The 21,157-nt window shown below is 35.7% G+C and overlaps 1 protein-coding gene across 4 annotated transcripts in view; it reads left to right on the plus strand.

The window, feature by feature from the left end:
• Nucleotides 1-21,157, plus strand: part of PAK3 (p21 (RAC1) activated kinase 3) — a 511,889-nt gene that overhangs the window by 428,577 nt on the left and 62,155 nt on the right. For all 4 annotated transcript variants that reach the window (XM_053699311.1, XM_053699309.1, XM_053699312.1 and 1 more), the window contains exon 4: nucleotides 14,251-14,404. In XM_053699311.1, coding sequence (XP_053555286.1) covers nucleotides 14,251-14,404 — 154 coding nt within the window. The remainder of the gene's footprint in view (nucleotides 1-14,250; nucleotides 14,405-21,157) is intronic.

The following is a 21,157-nucleotide window of genomic DNA, read 5'->3' on the forward strand; positions in this document are numbered from 1 at the left end:
TACATTTATAGTTTTTATTTTGCACCCTTTCCTGTAAAGTACTTGCTGCAGATTTCACAAGTCTAACCCTGCAACATATCTATACTACTTGGCAGATAACATACTACTAAAGAATGCAAGTTTTGTTTACAAAATGACAGTGGAAAGCTTTGTTTACTTCTTTAAGGAGGATAGGTGAGAATTGGCGCTTATATCAACCCTAATGCCAAGTATAGAAGGGTCTCTCTCTAAGCACCCTGAGGAGGATAGTAGAATAATTTAAGCGGATATACTGGCGCTGAAAGCAGGGTAGTACACAAATACAATATACGGGTAACCTAAAAGGGTCTACCTTAGCAGGAATATAATCGTTATAAAAGTTAATAAATGGTTATAGCCTAATATATATCTAAGAAAATATATTTAATAGTGTAAAATTACAATACAATCAAGATTAAAAAATCAGTGTTAATAAAATCAGTACATATATACTAAAAAGTAATTAATGGGGCCCTTTAAATTAGTTTGAAAAAACATACAGAAAGGGGAAAGATTAACCACAAATCTATATATATATATATATATATATATATATATATATACTGTGATTGAGGATAGAAGAAAACTATACTCAAATAAATATAAGTATAAAGATGGCAGAGATATTCAAACAGTATAAATGAAAACAAATAGCAATACAAACAGACTTAATAACTGGACGTCCAGCGTAAAAACCAGGGGTTAAAACAGTAATAATCTGGGGTTAAAACAGTATTAACCTGAAAGTGCACTATAGTGAACAAAAACACTCGTGACTAGATGATCATACTAATAGCATTGGATCAAGCTAATGGGCGAGTGAGGTACCTTGCGCTAATCTGTGGAGCACAGATTGAATATTGTTCGTCCTGCAAGTTTTGTTTACAAAATGACAGTGGAAAGCTTTGTTTACTTCTTTAACAGGTCCTGATTGGCTCATTCAAATAAGGCATGTGGTAAGGGCGAATTTGGCCATTTCATTTTTTTTTTAAGTAAATGAGGTATTCATCTATTTTTAACACTTTCGTACTTGGCCTGTTTGTTAAAGGGACAAAAAGGTCAAAATTGAAATGTGCATGGGTGCATTTACATTTTAAATAGAAACATTTTTTCAATGTACTTCCATTAGCATAAATGCTTCTAGTAAAAGTAATTACAGTTTCAGCGGGATATGCACATATGCTACATATGATTAGAGCAGCAGAATACAAACGACATTTGCTCATAAAGCATACTGTGGTGTGTATTGCATCAGTGAAGCCATTGCTGACACTCTGAGCAGACATGGTGTTTGAATACTTACATCATATGTGCATACGCCCTCAAAAACTGTAATAACTTTTACTAGAAGCGTTATTGCTAATGGAAGTATATTGCAAAAATGCATCTACAGGTAGCCCTCAGTTTACGCCGGGGTTAGGTTCCAGAAGGAATGGTTGTAAATCGAAACCGTTGTAAATTGAAACCCAGTTTATAATGTAAGTCAATGGAAAGTGAGAGAGATAGGTTCCAGGCCCCTCTCAAAATTGTCATAACACCTAATACATTTATTTTTAAACCTTTGAAATGAAGACTTTAAATGCTAAACAGCATTATAAACCTAATAAAATAATCACACAACACAGACTTCACTTGTATTTTTCTGTAAACAGTTCTTTCTATGCATTCCAATCTGGACTGATTTATAGGCAGGAAAATCTTGTTCCTTTGAAATCTGCTCGATAGCTCAGGTCTGGTTAAACTGATTAATTTCAGCTTGCTTTCTCCTTTTTGTCCCTTTAATTTATTGCAGCACTTCACAAAAAAAATGTAGTTAGAAGGTGTTTTATGTCTCATCCACCGTCTTCTTCCTATTAATTTCCTTTACTGACATTTAAAAAATATATATTATAAAAATAGGCTCTGTAGTTCTTTTGGCTGTGAATAGCCTGGTATTATCGTAATATTTGCCACAAAGGGATTAAACAAATAACAATCAGGAGCCATAAAGCATTACTGGTCCTGAGCTGAAACTACTGGTCACCCAGTCAGCACTGGTAGTAGTACAGCCGGGTCTTGTGACTACGCTGCTGATGGGGTCAGTGTCAGTTTCCGTTCAAGACCAGCAGTGCTTTGTGGCTCTTCAGTGGTACTTTAACTATGTTATTCTCTTTGCAGTTTTAACTTTCATGTCCCTTTAAGCACAGTAAATAGCTCAGTCAGAAAGTATAAGAGATAATACTTGGTACTTTTCCTCACAATTGGCGGAAGTTAAGTTGGGGTACACAACTGATAGTGATTAATTAGAATATTCTTTATACAACAAGCCATAGCTTCCTCTTAGCTTTCACAGCACAACTTAGTACAGATAAATATGGCTCTGAACACAGAGAGCAAATTTTCTTCTATAATATAATTTAAGTACTTTAATGGTACCATGTCTAATGGTCTTTAATAATTTGGGAGTTTTAACTTCATCTTGGTGAGTATATGTTCAGAGTACAACGCCACCATTAAAGATATGTGTCATTGAATACGGTTTATGCATAGTATTTTTTAAAGGGAGATCAAATACCTCTTCCAAATGCTGCAAATTGCGTAAACCAGCTATTTAATTTGCAACATTTGCAGGTTACTTACTTTGGGCCAGGTTATGAGTGGAGCGCTAACAGTTACGCACAAGCGATAAGGGGTTTATCGCGGGTGTTTGTGCTCACCAAGTTTACCGCTCGTATTAGAAGTTGAAAGTAAACATGATTGCTTGAGCAAATCGCAATTTACCCTAGAATTACTACAGCATCCTCAGAGCTCTGGTTAACATTACAAAGTGCAGTTACAATCATAAAAACATCATCTAAAATTATTTAAAAAAAAATATGGAACACAAAAGTTATAAGGGCTCAAAGATATGAGGTCTCAGGTGTTAGAATCAAAAAAGGCAGGCAAAGGGCTTTAACATAGGGACATGCATATACATGTCTTAAGATGGATATGTATGTATTTATATATGTTTATATGTTTGTACAAATGTATTTACAGATATATACATAGAAACACACATCAATACATATGTACACACACACACACATATATATATATATATATATATATATATATATATATATACAGGGAGTGCAGAATTATTAGGCAAATGAGTATTTTGACCACATCATCCTCTTTATGCATGTTGTCTTACTCCAAGCTGTATAGGCTCGAAAGCCTACTACCAATTAAGCATATTAGGTGATGTGCATCTCTGTAATGAGAAGGGGTGTGGTCTAATGACATCAACACCCTATATCAGGTGTGCATAATTATTAGGCAACTTCCTTTCCTTTGGCAAAATGGGTCAAAAGAAGGACTTGACAGGCTCAGAAAAGTCAAAAATAGTGAGATATCTTGCAGAGGGATGCAGCACTCTTAAAATTGCAAAGCTTCTGAAGCGTGATCATCGAACAATCAAGCGTTTCATTCAAAATAGTCAACAGGGTCGCAAGAAGCATGTGGAAAAACCAAGGTGCAAAATAACTGCCCATGAACTGAGAAAAGTCAAGCGTGCAGCTGCCAAGATGCCACTTGCCACCAGTTTGGCCATATTTCAGAGCTGCAACATCACTGGAGTGCCCAAAAGCACAAGGTGTGCAATACTCAGAGACATGGCCAAGGTAAGAAAGGCTGAAAGACGACCACCACTGAACAAGACACACAAGCTGAAACGTCAAGACTGGGCCAAGAAATATCTCAAGACTGATTTTTCTAAGGTTTTATGGACTGATGAAATGAGAGTGAGTCTTGATGGGCCAGATGGATGGGCCCGTGGCTGGATTGGTAAAGGGCAGAGAGCTCCAGTCCGACTCAGACGCCAGCAAGGTGGAGGTGGAGTACTGGTTTGGGCTGGTATCATCAAAGATGAGCTTGTGGGGCCTTTTCGGGTTGAGGATGGAGTCAAGCTGAACTCCCAGTCCTACTGCCAGTTTCTGGAAGACAAGTTCTTCAAGCAGTGGTACAGGAAGAAGTCTGCATCCTTCAAGAAAAACATGATTTTCATGCAGAACAATGCTCCATCACACGCGTCCAAGTACTCCACAGCGTGGCTGGCAAGAAAGGGTATAAAAGAAGAAAATCTAATGACATGGCCTCCTTGTTCACCTGATCTGAACCCCATTGAGAACCTGTGGTCCATCATCAAATGTGAGATTTACAAGGAGGGAAAACAGTACACCTCTCTGAACAGTGTCTGGGAGGCTGTGGTTGCTGCTGCACGCAATGTTGATGGTGAACAGATCAAAACACTGACAGAATCCATGGATGGCAGGGCTTTTGAGTGTCCTTGCAAAGAAAGGTGGCTATATTGGTCACTGATTTGTTTTTGTTTTGTTTTTAAATGTCAGAAATGTATATTTGTGAATGTTGAGATGTTATATTGGTTTCACTGGTAAAAATAAATAATTGAAATGTGTATATATTTGTTTTTTGTTAAGTTGCCTAATAATTATGCACAGTAATAGTCACCTGCACACACAGATATCCCCCTAAAATAGCTATAACTAAAAACAAACTAAAAACTACTTCCAAAACTATTCAGCTTTGATATTAATGATTTTTTTGTGTTCATTGAGAACATGGTTGTTGTTCAATAATAAAATTAATCCTCAAAAATACAACTTGCCTAATAATTATGCACTCCCTGTATATATGTGTGTGTGTATTGGAGCCCTTTGCAGTCAAGTAGATGAAAACATGTAAAAGCATATTTAATATCCATATTTAATAAAGTGTTATACTGTGTATTTACTCTAAATATTTCATATTCCAATGTTATATAAATATATATTTGGGCAAAATACCATTAGATATAGAAATATTTATTTATGAATAAATAGAACATATTCTTCTATGTGAAGAACATTGGAATGTAAAATATTCATATTTTCATGTCAGGTTAACGCACATGAGAATATGTAATCAGGTTTGCGCTTGAGTTGGGTGTTAGGTTTTTCCCCCACTTTTTGATCCAATAACTTCTATAGGGGAATGCATGAATACGCACGCAGCTTTTTGTGCTTGTCAGGTTAGTGCGAGAGCGAAAACAGTTTACTTTCAACTAGGGTTGCACTGACACCATTTTTTTAAGACCGAGTACAAGTACCAAATTTTATTTTTGAAATACACGCCAATACCAATTACCGATACTTTTTTTTATGTCATGTGACAGTTTCCCCAGGCACAATACAATGATTTAAGATGGCTTATTTATAATTAGGAAGAACTGTAACTCAAAAGACATTATGAAATAATAAAACAGTTTTATTTGCTTGTTGTCACAAAGTTGTAAAAACTCGAAGCAATGTCACAGAACATGTTCATTAATAAAATTATTACAATAAAATATATTAATAATAACAACAATACGTAACAAATGAAAAATCACAACCAACCAAAAGTGCAATATAGTAAAAAAAATATAACAGTGCACTGTTTAATCATGGGGAACAACACTATGGGATAGATTACATTGGCTGGTAAGGTTTACCAATGCTCTCATTACATGTCCAACTCCATTAAGTCTATGGAGTTGAAAATATAAACAGAGCATTGGTAAAGCTTACCAATCAAATGTAATCTATATCTAGTCCTATAATTGTAGAATGAGTGTTCATAGGAATTAACTTAATTTGTCCTATGAACACTCTTCCTGCAATTATATAAGCTAAGGATGTTCTTCAGAGTACTGTATGTTTTGAGCATAATTGTGCAAGATGAGAACTAGCAGTATAACAGGCAATCTAGCAATTAGAATACATTTTTCAAACGTTAGTGGCAAGTTCATTTTAAGGAACAGAAGCATCTTTGCATGTTCAGCTTAGCATCAAACGTCCTTACTGATAAAAGAAACAGACTTATAGCTGAACAGTCTTTCACACTACTGCATGGGGCAGAAAGATATTTTTGGGCCATTAAATCTCAGTTTATTAACTGCCCAGTACTTCAGGGGTTTGTCTGAATGAGGTACAGTGATCTCTCTCAGGTAGGCTTCCAGCAGTATAGTAGCAACTTTTGGAGCACTGCTCTCAGACGTACAATAATACAAATAACAGCAATTTGTATTGGCAGAAAAGAAGTGAACAGTTTTTAGTTAAGTCTCCACTCCAGCTTAAAGGGATACTGAACCCAAATTTTTTCTTTCGGGATTCAGATAGAGCATGCAATTTTAAGCAACTTTCTAATTTACTCCTATTATCAATTTTCTTCGTTCTCCTGCTATCTTTATTTGAAAAAGAATTCATCTAGGCTTTTTTTGGATCAGTACTCTGGATAGCACTTTTTTACTGGTGGATGAATTTATTCACCAATCAGCAAGAACAACCCAGGTTGTGCACCAAAAATGGGCTGGCATCTAAACTTACATTCTTGCATTTCAAATAAAGATACCAAGAGAATGAAGAAAATTTGATAATAGGAGTAAATTAGAAAGTTGCTTAAAATTTCATGCTGTATCTGAATCATGAAAAAAAAATTGGGTTCAGTGTCCCTTTAAAACGAAATGGGAACATGAAGTTTGAAAAAAACGCCACAAGATGGCGTAAGGGTAAGATCTAAGATCTGGAGGTATCGGTTTAAGCATCAGAACATTTTCACGAGTACAAGTACTGGTGCAAGTACTTGGTATGGGTACACGATACTGATACTAGTATTGGTGCAACCCTAGTTTCAACGCATAATACAAGTGCAAAAATCTTACTAGCACAGTTAATGCTCGAGCGGAAGCATTAAATAGCACTCCACTTGTAAGCTGCCCCTTTGTTTTTTGGCCTTCCAATGAAAAACAAGAGCAAATATTTCAATTCCTTGCTTAAATAAATAATTTTCTCAATCTAATACCAATAACAGTGTAATTGTAGATCTTTTATTTACCACTGCAACAAACTCCAAGGGTAGATTAACACATACACTGGTTAAAATCATTGTTATTATGGCACAATGAGACCCTTCAATATATTGTTAGCAAAGGAAGGATACGGTTTATCTTTATAATTCTTGTTATAATTTAAATATTGTCTTTAAACCCTGGTCTGTACTCCTGTCATGCAAACACCATATATCTTTGTTTGGGACACTATTTGTAAATGTATCTTTTTGTTAAGACATTTTTTTAATTAGCAAAGAAAATAAGTTCTTTTTTTTCTACAGCTTTTGAAAAACCTAGAATAATGGTGAACTTCTAAAATACTGTATTATGTAAAGTTGTCCATTGTATCTTTATTTTTAAATTTATAGCAACATTTAAAGGGACATTAAAGAAAGTACAAGCCATTTAAAAGTATTTCTTGTTTTTAATCTTTAACATATATATCAAGAAAGAAAGAATAATTCACAATATATAGGACTGGTGACCAACTACCTTTAAGGGGTGCATGCAGAGTATGGCTATTAAACACAAATAATATGTTTCCAAAAAATGTCCATTGGCACAGGGCCATATTTAGGTAAGGTTGTAGGGTACCCTCTGTCTGCCATTCTCCCCTCTAGAGGGCTCTTTAAGTTGCAACTATCTTATTTGTCCTCCCACCAGAGGTCCCCAAATCACACATTTTTAGTCGCGTTCTTTCCTGGGACCACAAAAAGTAGGGCTGTCAACTGGCCATCCCTAGTATAAAGCATGGATTCATTAGAAAATGTATCAAACACTACTTTGGCAATTGTAAACCTAAACAGTATGGTGGTAGCTCAGAAGTGCAGTTCTAGGAAATGTATAATCGGTACCACTTTGTGTTCTTGTGCAATAGTTTTGATACCCCTATCCTTGAAGCTCCATCTGTTAAACACAGCTGTAGACATTGACTAGTGCGTCATGTAATGGCTGCCCAATACAAAGAGATCAAAACTGTATTAAACACATGGTAAAATGCTGTAGTTTCATATGTCTGATATAAGCCTGTATTTCATTTTACTAATTTCCTATTAAATTATATGCCTTTTAATTTGAAGCCAATTAAAAAAGTTTTTTCTGTAAAGTAGTATTTCAGTTCTGTAATGATGATATACAAAAAATTATAGCATACAATCTAGCACTGTGTTTAGTGGTCCTTGGGCTTATGATACTGAAATGTTTTAAAATATATTTACTTGTATATTAGGGTGGCTATACCTCCCATATAACATGGGGGGGGTATTTAAAAAAAGATTTTTTTAAAATGCATAAAACGTTGCTGCTTTGGAAATGATTGCAAATAGGCAATATGTATATTTCATAAAAAACAAAGCAGTATCCAAAGTACATCCAGGTGTGGGAGAAAAAATCAATTGAGTTCCAGTTCCATATGTATATTTCATAACTGTCCTCTTAAAGGGGAGGTTTGGCCACCCTACTGTGGAGCGTTTTGCTATAGTGACCTCTTATTCTCCCTTTCATTCTTCATGTCTTCTGTCTCTTACTGGAAAGTTTGGAAGTGCCGTGGGGATTTGTAACACTGTACGATTATTATTTATCTATGTAAATGATATATACACAAGTTACCATACCAGCTGTGTGCTCCTCTTTATCACATGCTCTTCATATACAACCCTTTGTAACCCTTTGTTTTCACCATCCCTGCCTGTACTCTGTGTTTGCTACTAGTTTAATGTTTAGAACCACAGTTGTGATTAACCACTTGGCTGCCATTGAGAACTTGAGTTGCAACTCCCTCTGGCAATCAAGGGGTTAAGCTGCATGGGCTCCTGAGTTGGATTTTATTTGGCTTCACGTGACATCACTGACCATCGCATGTGGAACACACATCTCTGCTTCTACTAACTAGTTTTTGGGGGGATTTTGTTTATAATATTGAGCAAATAAAAAAAAAAACTGGACTTGCTCGAGAGAAGCATTTACACTGGGAGATTTAGTTTTTGGAAAATGAGATAAATATAATTAGATAATATCATTTTAATGTGCAAGGAAGTTAAATCTTGAGGCTAAATAGCTTTCTTCTGTGATATTGTAGTGTATTTTATAGAGGCTTTATTTTACAATTTGTGGTTGGTAGTCCCTATAAAATATCACACAAAAAATAATTTACCTCAACTTGTAAAGTCTAATTTTTAAATTAGATTTTAAGCTAGAGAGTCTATAAACTGTAGTCTATAGTGGTTGCTAAGCTAAACAAAAAAACGGTGGCCTAAATTTACTGAGGACCAACAGGATTCTCATGTCGGAAAACAATACAAAAAATATTAGAGGCTTATGTTAAAAAATCATTTAAACTGAAGAGGCATTTACAAATAGTGAAGACAGTGCCAACTTTAATAAAAAAAAAAAAAAGCAGAAGAAATGCTTTAAATCATTGGCAAAAAATCCAGCAGTGCTACATATGATATTATAATAAAAGGCACAAAAACTATAGTTCTCATTCTGGTACATTCTACATATTCAGACACTCTTGGCTGGCTTCCAAACAAGTGTCTGGTACTTTTAAAGCTTTTGAAGACTCTTAAAGGGATATGATTTAGAGAGAGCGTGCAAATTTTAAACAACTTTTTTAATTTACTTCTATTCTCAGTTTTTCTTAAGTCTCTTTTGTTGAAAAGCAGGGATGTGTGCTTAGGAGCTGGCCCATTTCTGGAGCACTATATGGCAGCAGTTTTGCAAGAATCCATACAAAGAGAGAAAACTCTCTGCCAGGAACGAACAACTGCTCAGTAGCTTGTTTTGTAAGAATGTTATGCTTTTGCGAGAACACTAGATGGCAGCACTATTTCCTGTCATGTAGCGCTCCAGATGCCCTACTAGGTATCTATTCAACACAGAATATCACGGGAACAAAAGAAATTTGATAATAGAAGTAAATTGGAACCTATTTTAAAATGGCATGTTCTGTCTGAATCACAGAATCATTTTTTGGTGTTTTATATCACTTTAAGTTCTAGATAAATTTGTAAATCCCTGTAGAAATAATATTCATAATGACAACAAAAATAATTGAATTATCTATCTATCATCTATCTATTTATCTATCTATCCTTTAACAACAGGAAGCAGAAACAGCCCCCAGTATTTTAATGCCATCTTAAAAATGCTTCTATAATGCGTCAGCGTTTAGCTCCTAAAGCCTAAAGTGCCCTGTTGATTCAGACAAACATCTGGAGACCTTCTGAGTTGGAACAGAAACAAAATAAAAATTCCCTAGAAGTCTCTTTCCATTGTAACTACCATCTGGTATCCTTGTGAGCCGGAGTGGCCTGTACAACTTAACCAAACACTAAATGTATGTGATATAAACTGTTAGACCCTTGGTATATTAAATAAAATGACAGAAATCTTGTTATAGTCAGCTCTGGAGTTGGTGGTTTGCCTATAAAAATCTATATTCAGACAAGATTGTGTCTGCTAAGTTGGAACTAGCTAGCAAGTCCACCTGTTTTCCAAAATCTGTCCTCCTGCTGCCAGCACTGCACTTAACCCCTGGATTTCACATAACGCCCTCCACTTAACATTGGATTCCCTCCCCTTCTCATTACATTGGGATTTTCCCCTCACACCTCCATTGGTTCCATAACCTCTTCCACTTTCTAAGTTGTCCCACATCCTGTTTTAACTTTTTCTTTTCTTTCTTTATTTACGTCCATTGCAGCCAGATCTCTGTGGTTCACAGATGGGCACAGGGAAACTCCCAGAGGTGCGTCACAGCCCCCCCCAAAAAAGAAGCTTTGCCTCAAACTGCTTTTTTAAGATGTCATAGTGCAGAAGCTGCAAGTTCATGTGTGTGCTGTAGATTTGTTTGCTTGGCTTTTTCTTTTTTGTTATTTGAACCCAAACTCCAGGGGCCCATGTCACCCATATACCTAACAATAGGTCATGTTGTTTCTTCTGGTGAGGTTATATGTATGGTGAATATAGTTTTTATTTATTTTCAAACAGTTCTTCTGTTTGTGAATTTTGAAATATAACAGAGGTTTGATAAAGTGCACATCTTGTCCCTATATTGATGATAATAAACAAAATGTAAATTTGTTTTTACACAGCTTGTGGCACCCGTATCTAATGAGTTTTATAAGCTGTTGCATGATTTGATGTAGGCTATCTGAAACAATATTATAATTATTATTATTAATAGTAATAATCTGTTGATCGATTTGGTACTAGAGACATATTTTCTTTTGAAATTTTATTTAGCTTTCTTTGTTTTGCTCACTACTAAAATTGGACATAAAATGATGTATCTATATTATTTATTTATTTTTTTTGCATTATTTCACCATATATATAACGTTTACCTTTGTCTGTATTGGGGTTGCACCGTTAAAAATTGAGGGTAACATTTATTCTCATTAGTCTTCTTTATGAATAGCAGAACATAAGTAATGACAAACTTAGTGCATATGCATCATTTAAAGTTCATACAATATAGTAATTGTAACAACATACCAACTGGGTTTTATTTTTCTAGACCTATATCCAATATGGCTATCACTTACATTATATTTAAACTCATATAGTTATCACAATAATAAAGAAAGCTATAGTCACATATCACTAAACTGTCTCATATTCCCAACTTTTTGACTCTTCTTTCGTTTTCTCCTCACTATCTCTATACTTTTATCACTAATCCTGTCCTTTCATTCTGACCACCTTTTCCTTACCTATCTACGCCCTAATATCCGAGCCCGTCTCTGTTTAATCACCCATCCATCTTCACACAGGCATTGGCTGATTCCTAGCACTCATTCTCACCTTTTTCACAAGCCTTTATTCCCTCTTCTTTTCAGCTGATATTAGTGAATCTGAATGTTTTAATTACTCTGTAATTCCCACACTTCTGCCCCTGGTAAAGGGAAATATGCTGAAATCTCCCATTGTTTGACCATTGCTGTGCCCTCATTTCCTATTTTGGTGGCTATCATATAAATCAGGGGTAGGCAAACTGTGGCTAGGGGTGCAAATTGGGCCTGTTTTTGTATGGCCCTCAAGCTGAGTGTTTTTCACATTTTATAAGGGACTTGAAACTAGGGTTGCCACCTTTAGTTCAGGCCAAACCCGAACACTCTTCCGCCCGTGCACAGCATAGCAAAAACTATTTTTTGCAGAGTACACACTACATATAATAGCACATAAACACAAACTCACACTTAGGACTCGATTTATCAAGCCTTCTCCTGCACTACGGCTGCAGGTTCTCACAAGAGTACCTGCAGTCCATATTTTTCAAACAGAGATCATCAGACCGTTGCTTCCTACACTCGTCCAACCGGGGAGATTAACAACTCCTGCCCATGCGTGATTGGCTGTGCGCTGACAGGGGGTGGCATTTCACACGAGCACAAAATAGCGCCTGCGTGCAATGTTAAATTCCGCCAGCCCCTGTCCACCGTAGCTTGATAAATCGAGCCCTTAGATATTCAAACTCTCAATCTCACAAAAACTTACACTCTCACACATAATCACTCAAACACACACTCTTTTAGACACACACACTGACAAACGAACTCTCACACACAAAGACACTTACACACACTCCCACACAAAGACACGCACACGCAAGAGAGCAATAACTGTAGGCATGGGAAGTATATTGCAAAAGCACAATGTCACCTTTTTGCCTGTGGCTGTTTTACACCAATCCCAGACATTTGCATGTATGGGCATGACTTGGCTTCAAACCCAGACACTCAAATGGAAACCCGAACTGTCTGGGTCATTTCTAGACAGGTGGCAACCCTACTTGAAACCAAAAAAAATTTCTTTCATGATTTAGATAGAGCATACAATTTTAAACAACGTTCTGTTTTATTCTATTTTCAAATTTCCTTTTGTTCTCTTGGTATCATCTGTTGAAAAGCAGGTATGTAAGCTCGGGAGCGTGCACGTGTTTGGAGCACTATATGGCTGCAGTTTTGCAGGTATTTAAGGTATTAACAAAGGATACCATGGTAACAAAGCAAATTTGATAATATAAGTAAATTGTAAACTTTTTTTTTTTAAATAGTATGCTCTATTTTAATTACAAAACAATATTTTTGGTTTTCATATTCCTTTAAATGTTTAAAAAAAAAATCAGAAGAAGAATAATATTTTTGCCGTTTTTGTAACTCAAATTTCAGTGTTCGTAAAGAAAGATTTACTGGAACACAGCCACTCTCAGTCATTTATGTAATGTTCATGGCTCCATTTATGCTACAACGCTTCAGAAAAAAAAAAAATAAAAGCTGAAAATGAGGTTGAAACCTAAGTTTTCAAGTGGCTCATTTCATTTTTATATATTTTAAATTTTGTCTATAGTCATTTTTGAAAATTTGTTTTCTCACATGTTAAAAAAGTACCTACGTAATATCTTCGATTTTACCCCTTGGTCTGCAAATGCTAAAATATTTACTGTCTGGACCTATAAAGAAAAAAGTTTGCCAATCCCTGATATTGATATACATAATATTCACAGTATTTTATTATTGCTGCAAGATCAAGATTATGTTAGTATACATTTTTCACACTTGCAGCAGAGAGGAAATAAGCACATACACCTTTTCAAAACTATGAGGTCACAACATTTCATTTACCGGGCAAAAAGTATATATTTTTAGCTCATACCAGATGCTCTCCAATGATGAAAAACATGCACACTGTATTTATAGCCTGTCTTCCATGTGGGTTTCCATAGCCCAGAGGGAACTATAAAAATAAAAAGATCAAAACACACTTTTATTATTTTTTAGTTATTGCTTTTTCACTTTCTCCATTGTTGTTTGCAAGTTGCCTGGGCAGAAAGTTGAGAAAAACAATGCCAAAGTATAAGCTGACCTTAGGAAAATACAGTTTTCTCACCACAAGCACACTTCTTATGGAGTCACACTTATAATATTCTGTACATTTATTTACAAAAGAATAGGTTTATATATACAACCATTTGAATATATAATGACCTTTAAACACAGTGTATAAATGTGTGTCCGCTCATTACTGGCAGTAGGCAGGTAGCCATGCTTGCATTTTATCACCATGGAATTCTAAAGCTAACCCTCATACTTCACTAAAGAACAATGTTGGTTTCAAACATGTCTCATGTGCCTATTTTATCGTCATATATTTTTTTCTTTTTCCATTGTGGGGGGTCCTGGTTTTAGTTCTGTGTTTTGATAGAGAATGATTGCATCCATAACTTTCTCATGCCTATCCAAGGTCTACATAGAACCTTTTCCCAATGTATTTTCATGGTATTGTGAGACAACTGGAATGGAACAGCACAGAAATGTTCTTTTGTTTTCTACATCCTACAGGGAATCCCAGAGCAATGGGCAAGGCTACTGCAAACCTCAAACATCACCAAACTGGAGCAGAAGAAGAACCCTCAGGCTGTGCTGGATGTCCTTAAATTCTATGATTCCAAAGAGACTGTGAACAATCAGAAATACATGAGCTTTACTTCTGGAGGTACATTATACTGTATATCAGCACCTGCGTGTATCTTCTCCTATCAGACCAAGCTTCACAGGGTGGGAGAGTATTTTGTTGAACTGGAAAATGAGGTGGTTGTAACCAAGCGCTAAGATATATCCCTAAGCTGTGCACAAGAGGGGTCCTAACTAACCCCAAAAGTAGTTAATTCACAGTGAAAGTGATGTGTTTAGCGCCAAAGGCTAAGGGATAGGAAGTAAAGGTTCAATAAGGACACTCAGAGGTGTAGATTAATGTCAGCTGTGTATATATAAAAGTGGTCGTGACAGTGTCAGCAGTAGATGAGAATGTACATCAAGTTTAAAAATATATCAACAGTAGATTTATTACAGAAATAAACATTAAAATACAATTAAAAATGCAGAAAAACAGTAAAAATTATGTTAAATACATGGATCCATGATTACAAGTTAAAAGGAAGACATTTAATAATAAATAGGTTGACTTGATCGGTATGCAATATTAGCAATGGTTTGCAGGGACCAATTAGATAATGATATTCTAAAGGTGCACACAATGAGTGAAATAATGAATGATGATATCAATTGATGATAAAATAATGGATGAAAAATGTGAGGACCGATATAATAGAGCAAGGTGGCACAAGCAGTGCAAAAAATGAAAAAACAGTGAAAAAATGGAAAAAATATATATGGAAAAAGTATATTGAAAAAAATATATAAAAAAATGGCGATAGGAGGTGACACAATCAATGTGAGACAAACCAAAAAAAATGAAAATATACAAACGTTAATCCAAAATAGTGAAAATCATGGTGATGTTCAACAAATGTTAGTGATGATCATAGAAGAGAGCAAAAAAAACAAATTTGTAATCCGAATGAATAAAGTCAATTATAACAGAAAAATCCTTAGATGTTGACGGATGATGATCCCTAGGCGAATCCCTGGCAACGATCAGCTGCTAGTTCAATGTCCTAAAACGTCCCTGGCTTATCAATGTTGAGGAGACTGTGGTCGGGTTTTAGTGTCAAGTTGGTTATTTTTTATTTATTTTCTCCACAATACAAGGTAATAACGTTTAGAAGTTTTTTCTAGTTCAGGTAGTCACCAAATGTTGTAGATCCTGCGGGTTGATATGAGGTTGGCATTGTAGTTCCCTACGAAATGACAGCAGCGACCATCTTTGAATATCCAGGAAGTATACTAGCTGTTCAATCTTCCGGAGAGCTGTTATTGCAGGAAAACCTCTCGCTGAGCTGCTATCATCAGTATGACGGAGCCAGGGACGTTTTAGGACATTGAACTAGCAGCTGATCGTTGCCAGGGATTCGCCTAGGGATCATCACCGTCAACATCTAAGGATTTTTCTGTTATAATTGACTTTATTCATTCGGATTACAAATTTGTTTTTTTTGCTCTCTTCTATGATCATCACTAACATTTGTTGAACATCACCATGATTTTCACTATTTTTGATTAACGTTTGTATTTTTTCATTTTTTTGGTTTGTCTCACATTGATTGTGTCACCTCCTATCACCATTTTTTATATAGTTTTTTTCCATATACTTTTTCCATATATATTTTTTCCATTTTTTCACTGTTTTTTCATTTTTTGCACTGCTTGTGCCACCTTGCTCTATTATATCGGTCCTCACATTTTTCATCCATTATTTTATCATCAATTGATATCATTATTCATTATTTCACTCATTGTGTGCACCTTTAGAATATCATTATCTAATCGGTCCCTGCAAACCATTGCTAATATTGCATACAGATCAAGTCAACCTATTTATTATCAAATTTCTTCCTTTTAACTTGTAATCATGGATCCATGAATTTAACATAATTTTTACTGTTTTTCTGCATTTTTAATTGTATTTTAACGTTTATTTCTGTAATAAATCTACTGTTAATATATTTTTAAACTTGATGTACATTCTCATCTACTGCTGACACTGTCACGACCACTTTTATATATACACAGCTGACATTAATCTACACCTCTGAGTGTCCTTATTGAACCTTTACCTCCTATCCCTTAGCCTTTGGCGCTAGACACATCACTTTCACTATTTTGTTAAACTGACCTATGAAAAATGTAAACTATTTTTGCAGAATTTATTGCAAAATGTGCTGTGGAGATGCTATGAAAAAAAAATCTTAGCCAAGTGGTGTATCTATATTCTAAATTCAAGTTGGCCAGGTACCTGTCAAAGCCAACAATTATAATGAGGCAATAAATGTCTGTGGGGACTTAGTGCTGTCTATAAAAATGATCAAGAAGGCCTAGGCGAGGCCATCTCAAGACATTGTGCTGTTGGGTCCAAAAATTATTATATCACACCCCAACCCACTGTTCAGTCATCAGTATTAAAGTTTTTCAGATTGAAATTACGAGAATGCTAATACCCAACTGATGGAACCCATATGACAACAATTTCTCATAAATTTTAGAGCCAGCCCTGGCTCAGGGGTTACAATGCACTCTTCCAGTGTTTTTGTATGCCCCCCCCCCCACTTTCCCAAACTGTGTAATATTTTGAAGTGTTTTGATTTAGTACAGAGACATTACCCACATAACTCACTTGTACAGCAAATAGCTGATGCAGAGCTCCCATTTCCTACAGTTGGCTAATTTGTGTGCATGATGTATATATTTCTGGTCCTGTATATATGAATATTTGTGCCACTTGTGCAAGCATAACTAATGGCTTATCCTTTGCTAGTATTGACTATTTGAGTTTTTAAAGTGTATGGTTTCATTAGTAGTAATTTCTAAAACAAAAATGTTTTCACCCCCCCCCCCCCAACCAAAACAAAACGAAAACAAAACTAGAGTGGAACCTCATTTGAAAAGAATGGATACCCCATATGTAGAGTAATTACTGGGGCGGTGCAGTGTGACAAAGGGACTTTTATAGGCGATGACCACAAAGGATGTGAATGACAACTGGGGTTTTGAATAGAACAGTGTCTGCGACTGTGACATAGATTCATAGAAACTATATCAATATCCTATTTTATTATTTGGAGTTTATTTTCTGAAGTGTTGGCATTGCTCCATAAAGGATTGCAAATCCCTCTCCATTCTTCATATATCCAGACAAGCTTTTTCTGTTGTCTTCAATGGCCCAGTAGTTAAAATTAGATGTCTGGCTTTGATCTTGTATATTGTATAGTGTTACTAACCTGAACAACATAGGAACACAGGAAAATATGTAGACCAGTTCGGTCCTCATTCCTTCCGCAGATAATGGCTCAAATATACAAACCTTTTTACAACTCCTCCCCCAAAAATAATAGGACGAGTTCCCAACAGGCATAAACAGTCAAACAAACAGAAACACAAACAAAATAATGAACATTGATTTGATCCTAAAATGTAATAACATATACAATGAAAGGAAAATAATACAATTATATATATCAGTGTTCTCCCCAGGACCTATCTAGGGTTAGATTATAAGTGGCACACTAACAGTTATGTACAAGCGAAAAGGGGTTCATCACGGGGGATTGCACGCTTTGGATTTAGCTCTCATATTACAAGTTGAAAGTAAAAGCGTGAGCGCAATCGCGATTTACGCTAGAATGATTACCGTGTCCTCAGAGCTCTAGGTCACTGTTTCGCAAAAACAATTTTTTTTCACAAAACACATCAAAGATACATTTTAAAACTAAAGTTACACTCATAATAACCCCATATAATAATAATATCTAAAAATTATTCAAAAAAATATTGCACAAAAAAAGTTATAAGGGTTCAAAGATATGAGGTCTCTGGTGTTAGAAAAAAAGGCAGACAAAGGGCTTTAAAAGGGACAGGAAACCACAAAATTTTCTTTTGTGATTCGAATAGAACATACAACTTTACAATGTACTTCTATTATCAAAATAGCGTCATTCTCTTGTTATCCTTTGCTGAAGGAACACTGGCAGCTGGCTGAACACATCTAGTTAACCAATCACAAGAGACAAATCTGTGCAGGCACCAATCAGCAGCTTGTTTTTTTGCGTGCATCAGGTTAGCGTGCGAGCAAAAACATTTTACTTTTAACTTGTAAGAAAAGTGCTACCTGACGTGTGCAAAAACTGTGCGCTGGCACGCGAGTGGGAGTATTAAATACCACTCCACTTGTAATCTGGCCCTTAATGGGCAAACCACCTAGCTGATTTTATTGACCACCCGGCTAAAATTAACCTAAAATTAGTTAATATTTTTTTTATTAATGTTTGTTAAACAAATTATCAATAAATCTGCTTGTTAACTTAAAGGGACAGTTTAATCTAGAATTGGTATTGTTTAAAAAGATAGATAATCCCTTTTATTACCCGATTCCCAGTTTTGCATAACAAACACGGTTTATATTAAAATACTTTTTACCTCTGTGATTATCTTGTATCTAAGACTTTGCAGACTGCCCCCTTATTTCAGTTCTTTTGATCAGACTTGCATTTAGCCAATCAGTGCCCTCTCATTTGTAAATCACAGGCAGGTCAGAATGTTATCTGTATGGCACACATGAACTAACACCTCTAAGCTGTGAAAAACTGCCAAATGCATTGAAATAAGAGGCGGCCTTCAAGGGCTTAGAAATTAGCACATGAGCCTACCTAGGTTTAGCTTTCAACAAGAAATACCAAGAGAACAAAGCAAATTTGATGATAAAAGTGAATTTGAAAGTTATTTAAAATTGCATTCCTTATCTGAATCATGAAAGTTTAATTTTGACTAGACTGTCCCTTAAAGCGATTAATTTATGCTTTGAATAGCTTAAATAACATTTAGAAATAACAAAAAATGTTATAATACTGCACAGTATTACACTGCCACCACCTGGCTACTTCATAATGCCACCCATCTCAAAACATTTTCTGTGGAGAACCACTAAGGGGCCGAATTATTATGTAGCAAATCATGTCCGCCCGGCATCGCTAAAATGCCAACATTTAACATTGCACAAGAATTTCATGGTTGAAATGCTTGTGCCATGCCGCCCCCTGCACATTCTCGGCCAATCAGCCGCTAGCAGGGGGGTGTCAATCATCCCAATCGTATCTGATCGGGACGAGTTAAAGAAGCTGCGTCTTATGACCGCTGTTTCTTAAAGTGAATGTAAATTTATCAGTTCTGGAAGACCCCTAAGCATTTATTTACTGTATCTAAATGTAGTCGCTAAGTAATTTTTTTAGATCACAACTATGTTTAAAATTTTGTACAGTTTTTGTGCCAACTTCTCCCAAACCCTACTTTCTTTTTCTCCATTGTGTGACATTTAGAGCGGTCACTCCCGGTCTCTACGTAGCTCATAAGCACGCTCCCGATAACAAGTGGATATGCGCATGCGCTAAGCTTAGCTCATAAAACATATGAAACAAATATTTTTTGGGGATTGCAATTATTTAAATATTAGACTTCTATTATCGTGCTTCGCTATAAAAGCAGCTTTCAATGCAACTTACTTTTCCCCAGATCGATGTTGATTTGTATTTAGTAGCAAAGTGTTTACCTATGAGCCCTATAAAGCATGCGCGTCTCATGAACGAGCATGTAGATTACAGCCTAAAATTTTAGTTTTACGCATGCGCATACGAAACTACGATTAGTTGATTGCAGATTCCTCGTCTGTCAATCAAGTCCACAATATGGAGGGCAGAGGAACGGCGCTTATCGTTGGAGCTTTAAAAGGTAAAATAGAGATAAAATAGATGAGTTTTAAAAAATTGATTAATGACTCTGCCTAATTTTTTAAAGTCTATCCTATGCCGTGAAAGAGTAAGGTTAAGTTTACATTTACTTTAACCTAAGTTACCGGCCTGAAACTTCGGTGGTAGATTGCAGCATCTGCTGCTTATTAAATCTACCCCTATTTATGAACCATATGAAAAGTAAGAGATATAATATTAAATGTCCTTAAAAGGACAGTCAACACCAAAATTGATATTGTTTAAAAGATAGAGAACTCCTTTACTAGCCGTTCCCCAGCTTTACACAAACATTGTTATATTTCTATACTTTAGAACATTTAAACCTCTAAATTTCTGCCTGTTTCTAACAGACTGTCTCTTATTACATGCTTTTTTATTAGCTTTTTCACACAAGAGGTCTGCTAGTTTCATGTGGGCCATATAGATAACATTGTGGCTCAACCTGTGGGTTGTGCAAGACACAGCACTAATTGGCTAAAATGCAAGCTACTAAATAAATAAATAGCCATGTATAAAAGGGGTTGTCAGAAGAGGCTTAGAAACAGGGTAATAACTGTGTTGGGGAATGTGTAATAAAGAGATTATCTATCTTTTTAAACAATAACATTTTTGGAGTTGACTGTCCCTTTTAAATGAATAACAAAAATAAATGTAAAAATCCCAGATGTCGCATAATAAAAAAATTTATATTCTTGAAGTAGGGTTGTAACTTTTAGTTCAAGCCAAACCTGAACACTCTTGCGCTGTGCATAGCACAGCAAAAAAAAAAAAAAATTGCAGAGTGCATACTATGTATAATAGCACATAAACACAAACTCACACACAGATATTCACACTCTCTATCTCACACACACTAACACGCACTCAAACACACACACTCTCTCTCACACACACACTTTTCCTCTCTCACAGATGCTCTCTCTCACACACACTAACATGCACCCAAACACACACACTCTCTCTCTCACATCACACACTTTTCCTCTCTCACAGACGCTCTCCTCCACACACACTAACACGCACTCAAACACACACACTCTCTCTCACACACA

Source organism: Bombina bombina, chromosome 1, assembly GCF_027579735.1.
Source record: "Bombina bombina isolate aBomBom1 chromosome 1, aBomBom1.pri, whole genome shotgun sequence".
Classification (NCBI taxonomy): domain Eukaryota; kingdom Metazoa; phylum Chordata; class Amphibia; order Anura; family Bombinatoridae; genus Bombina; species Bombina bombina.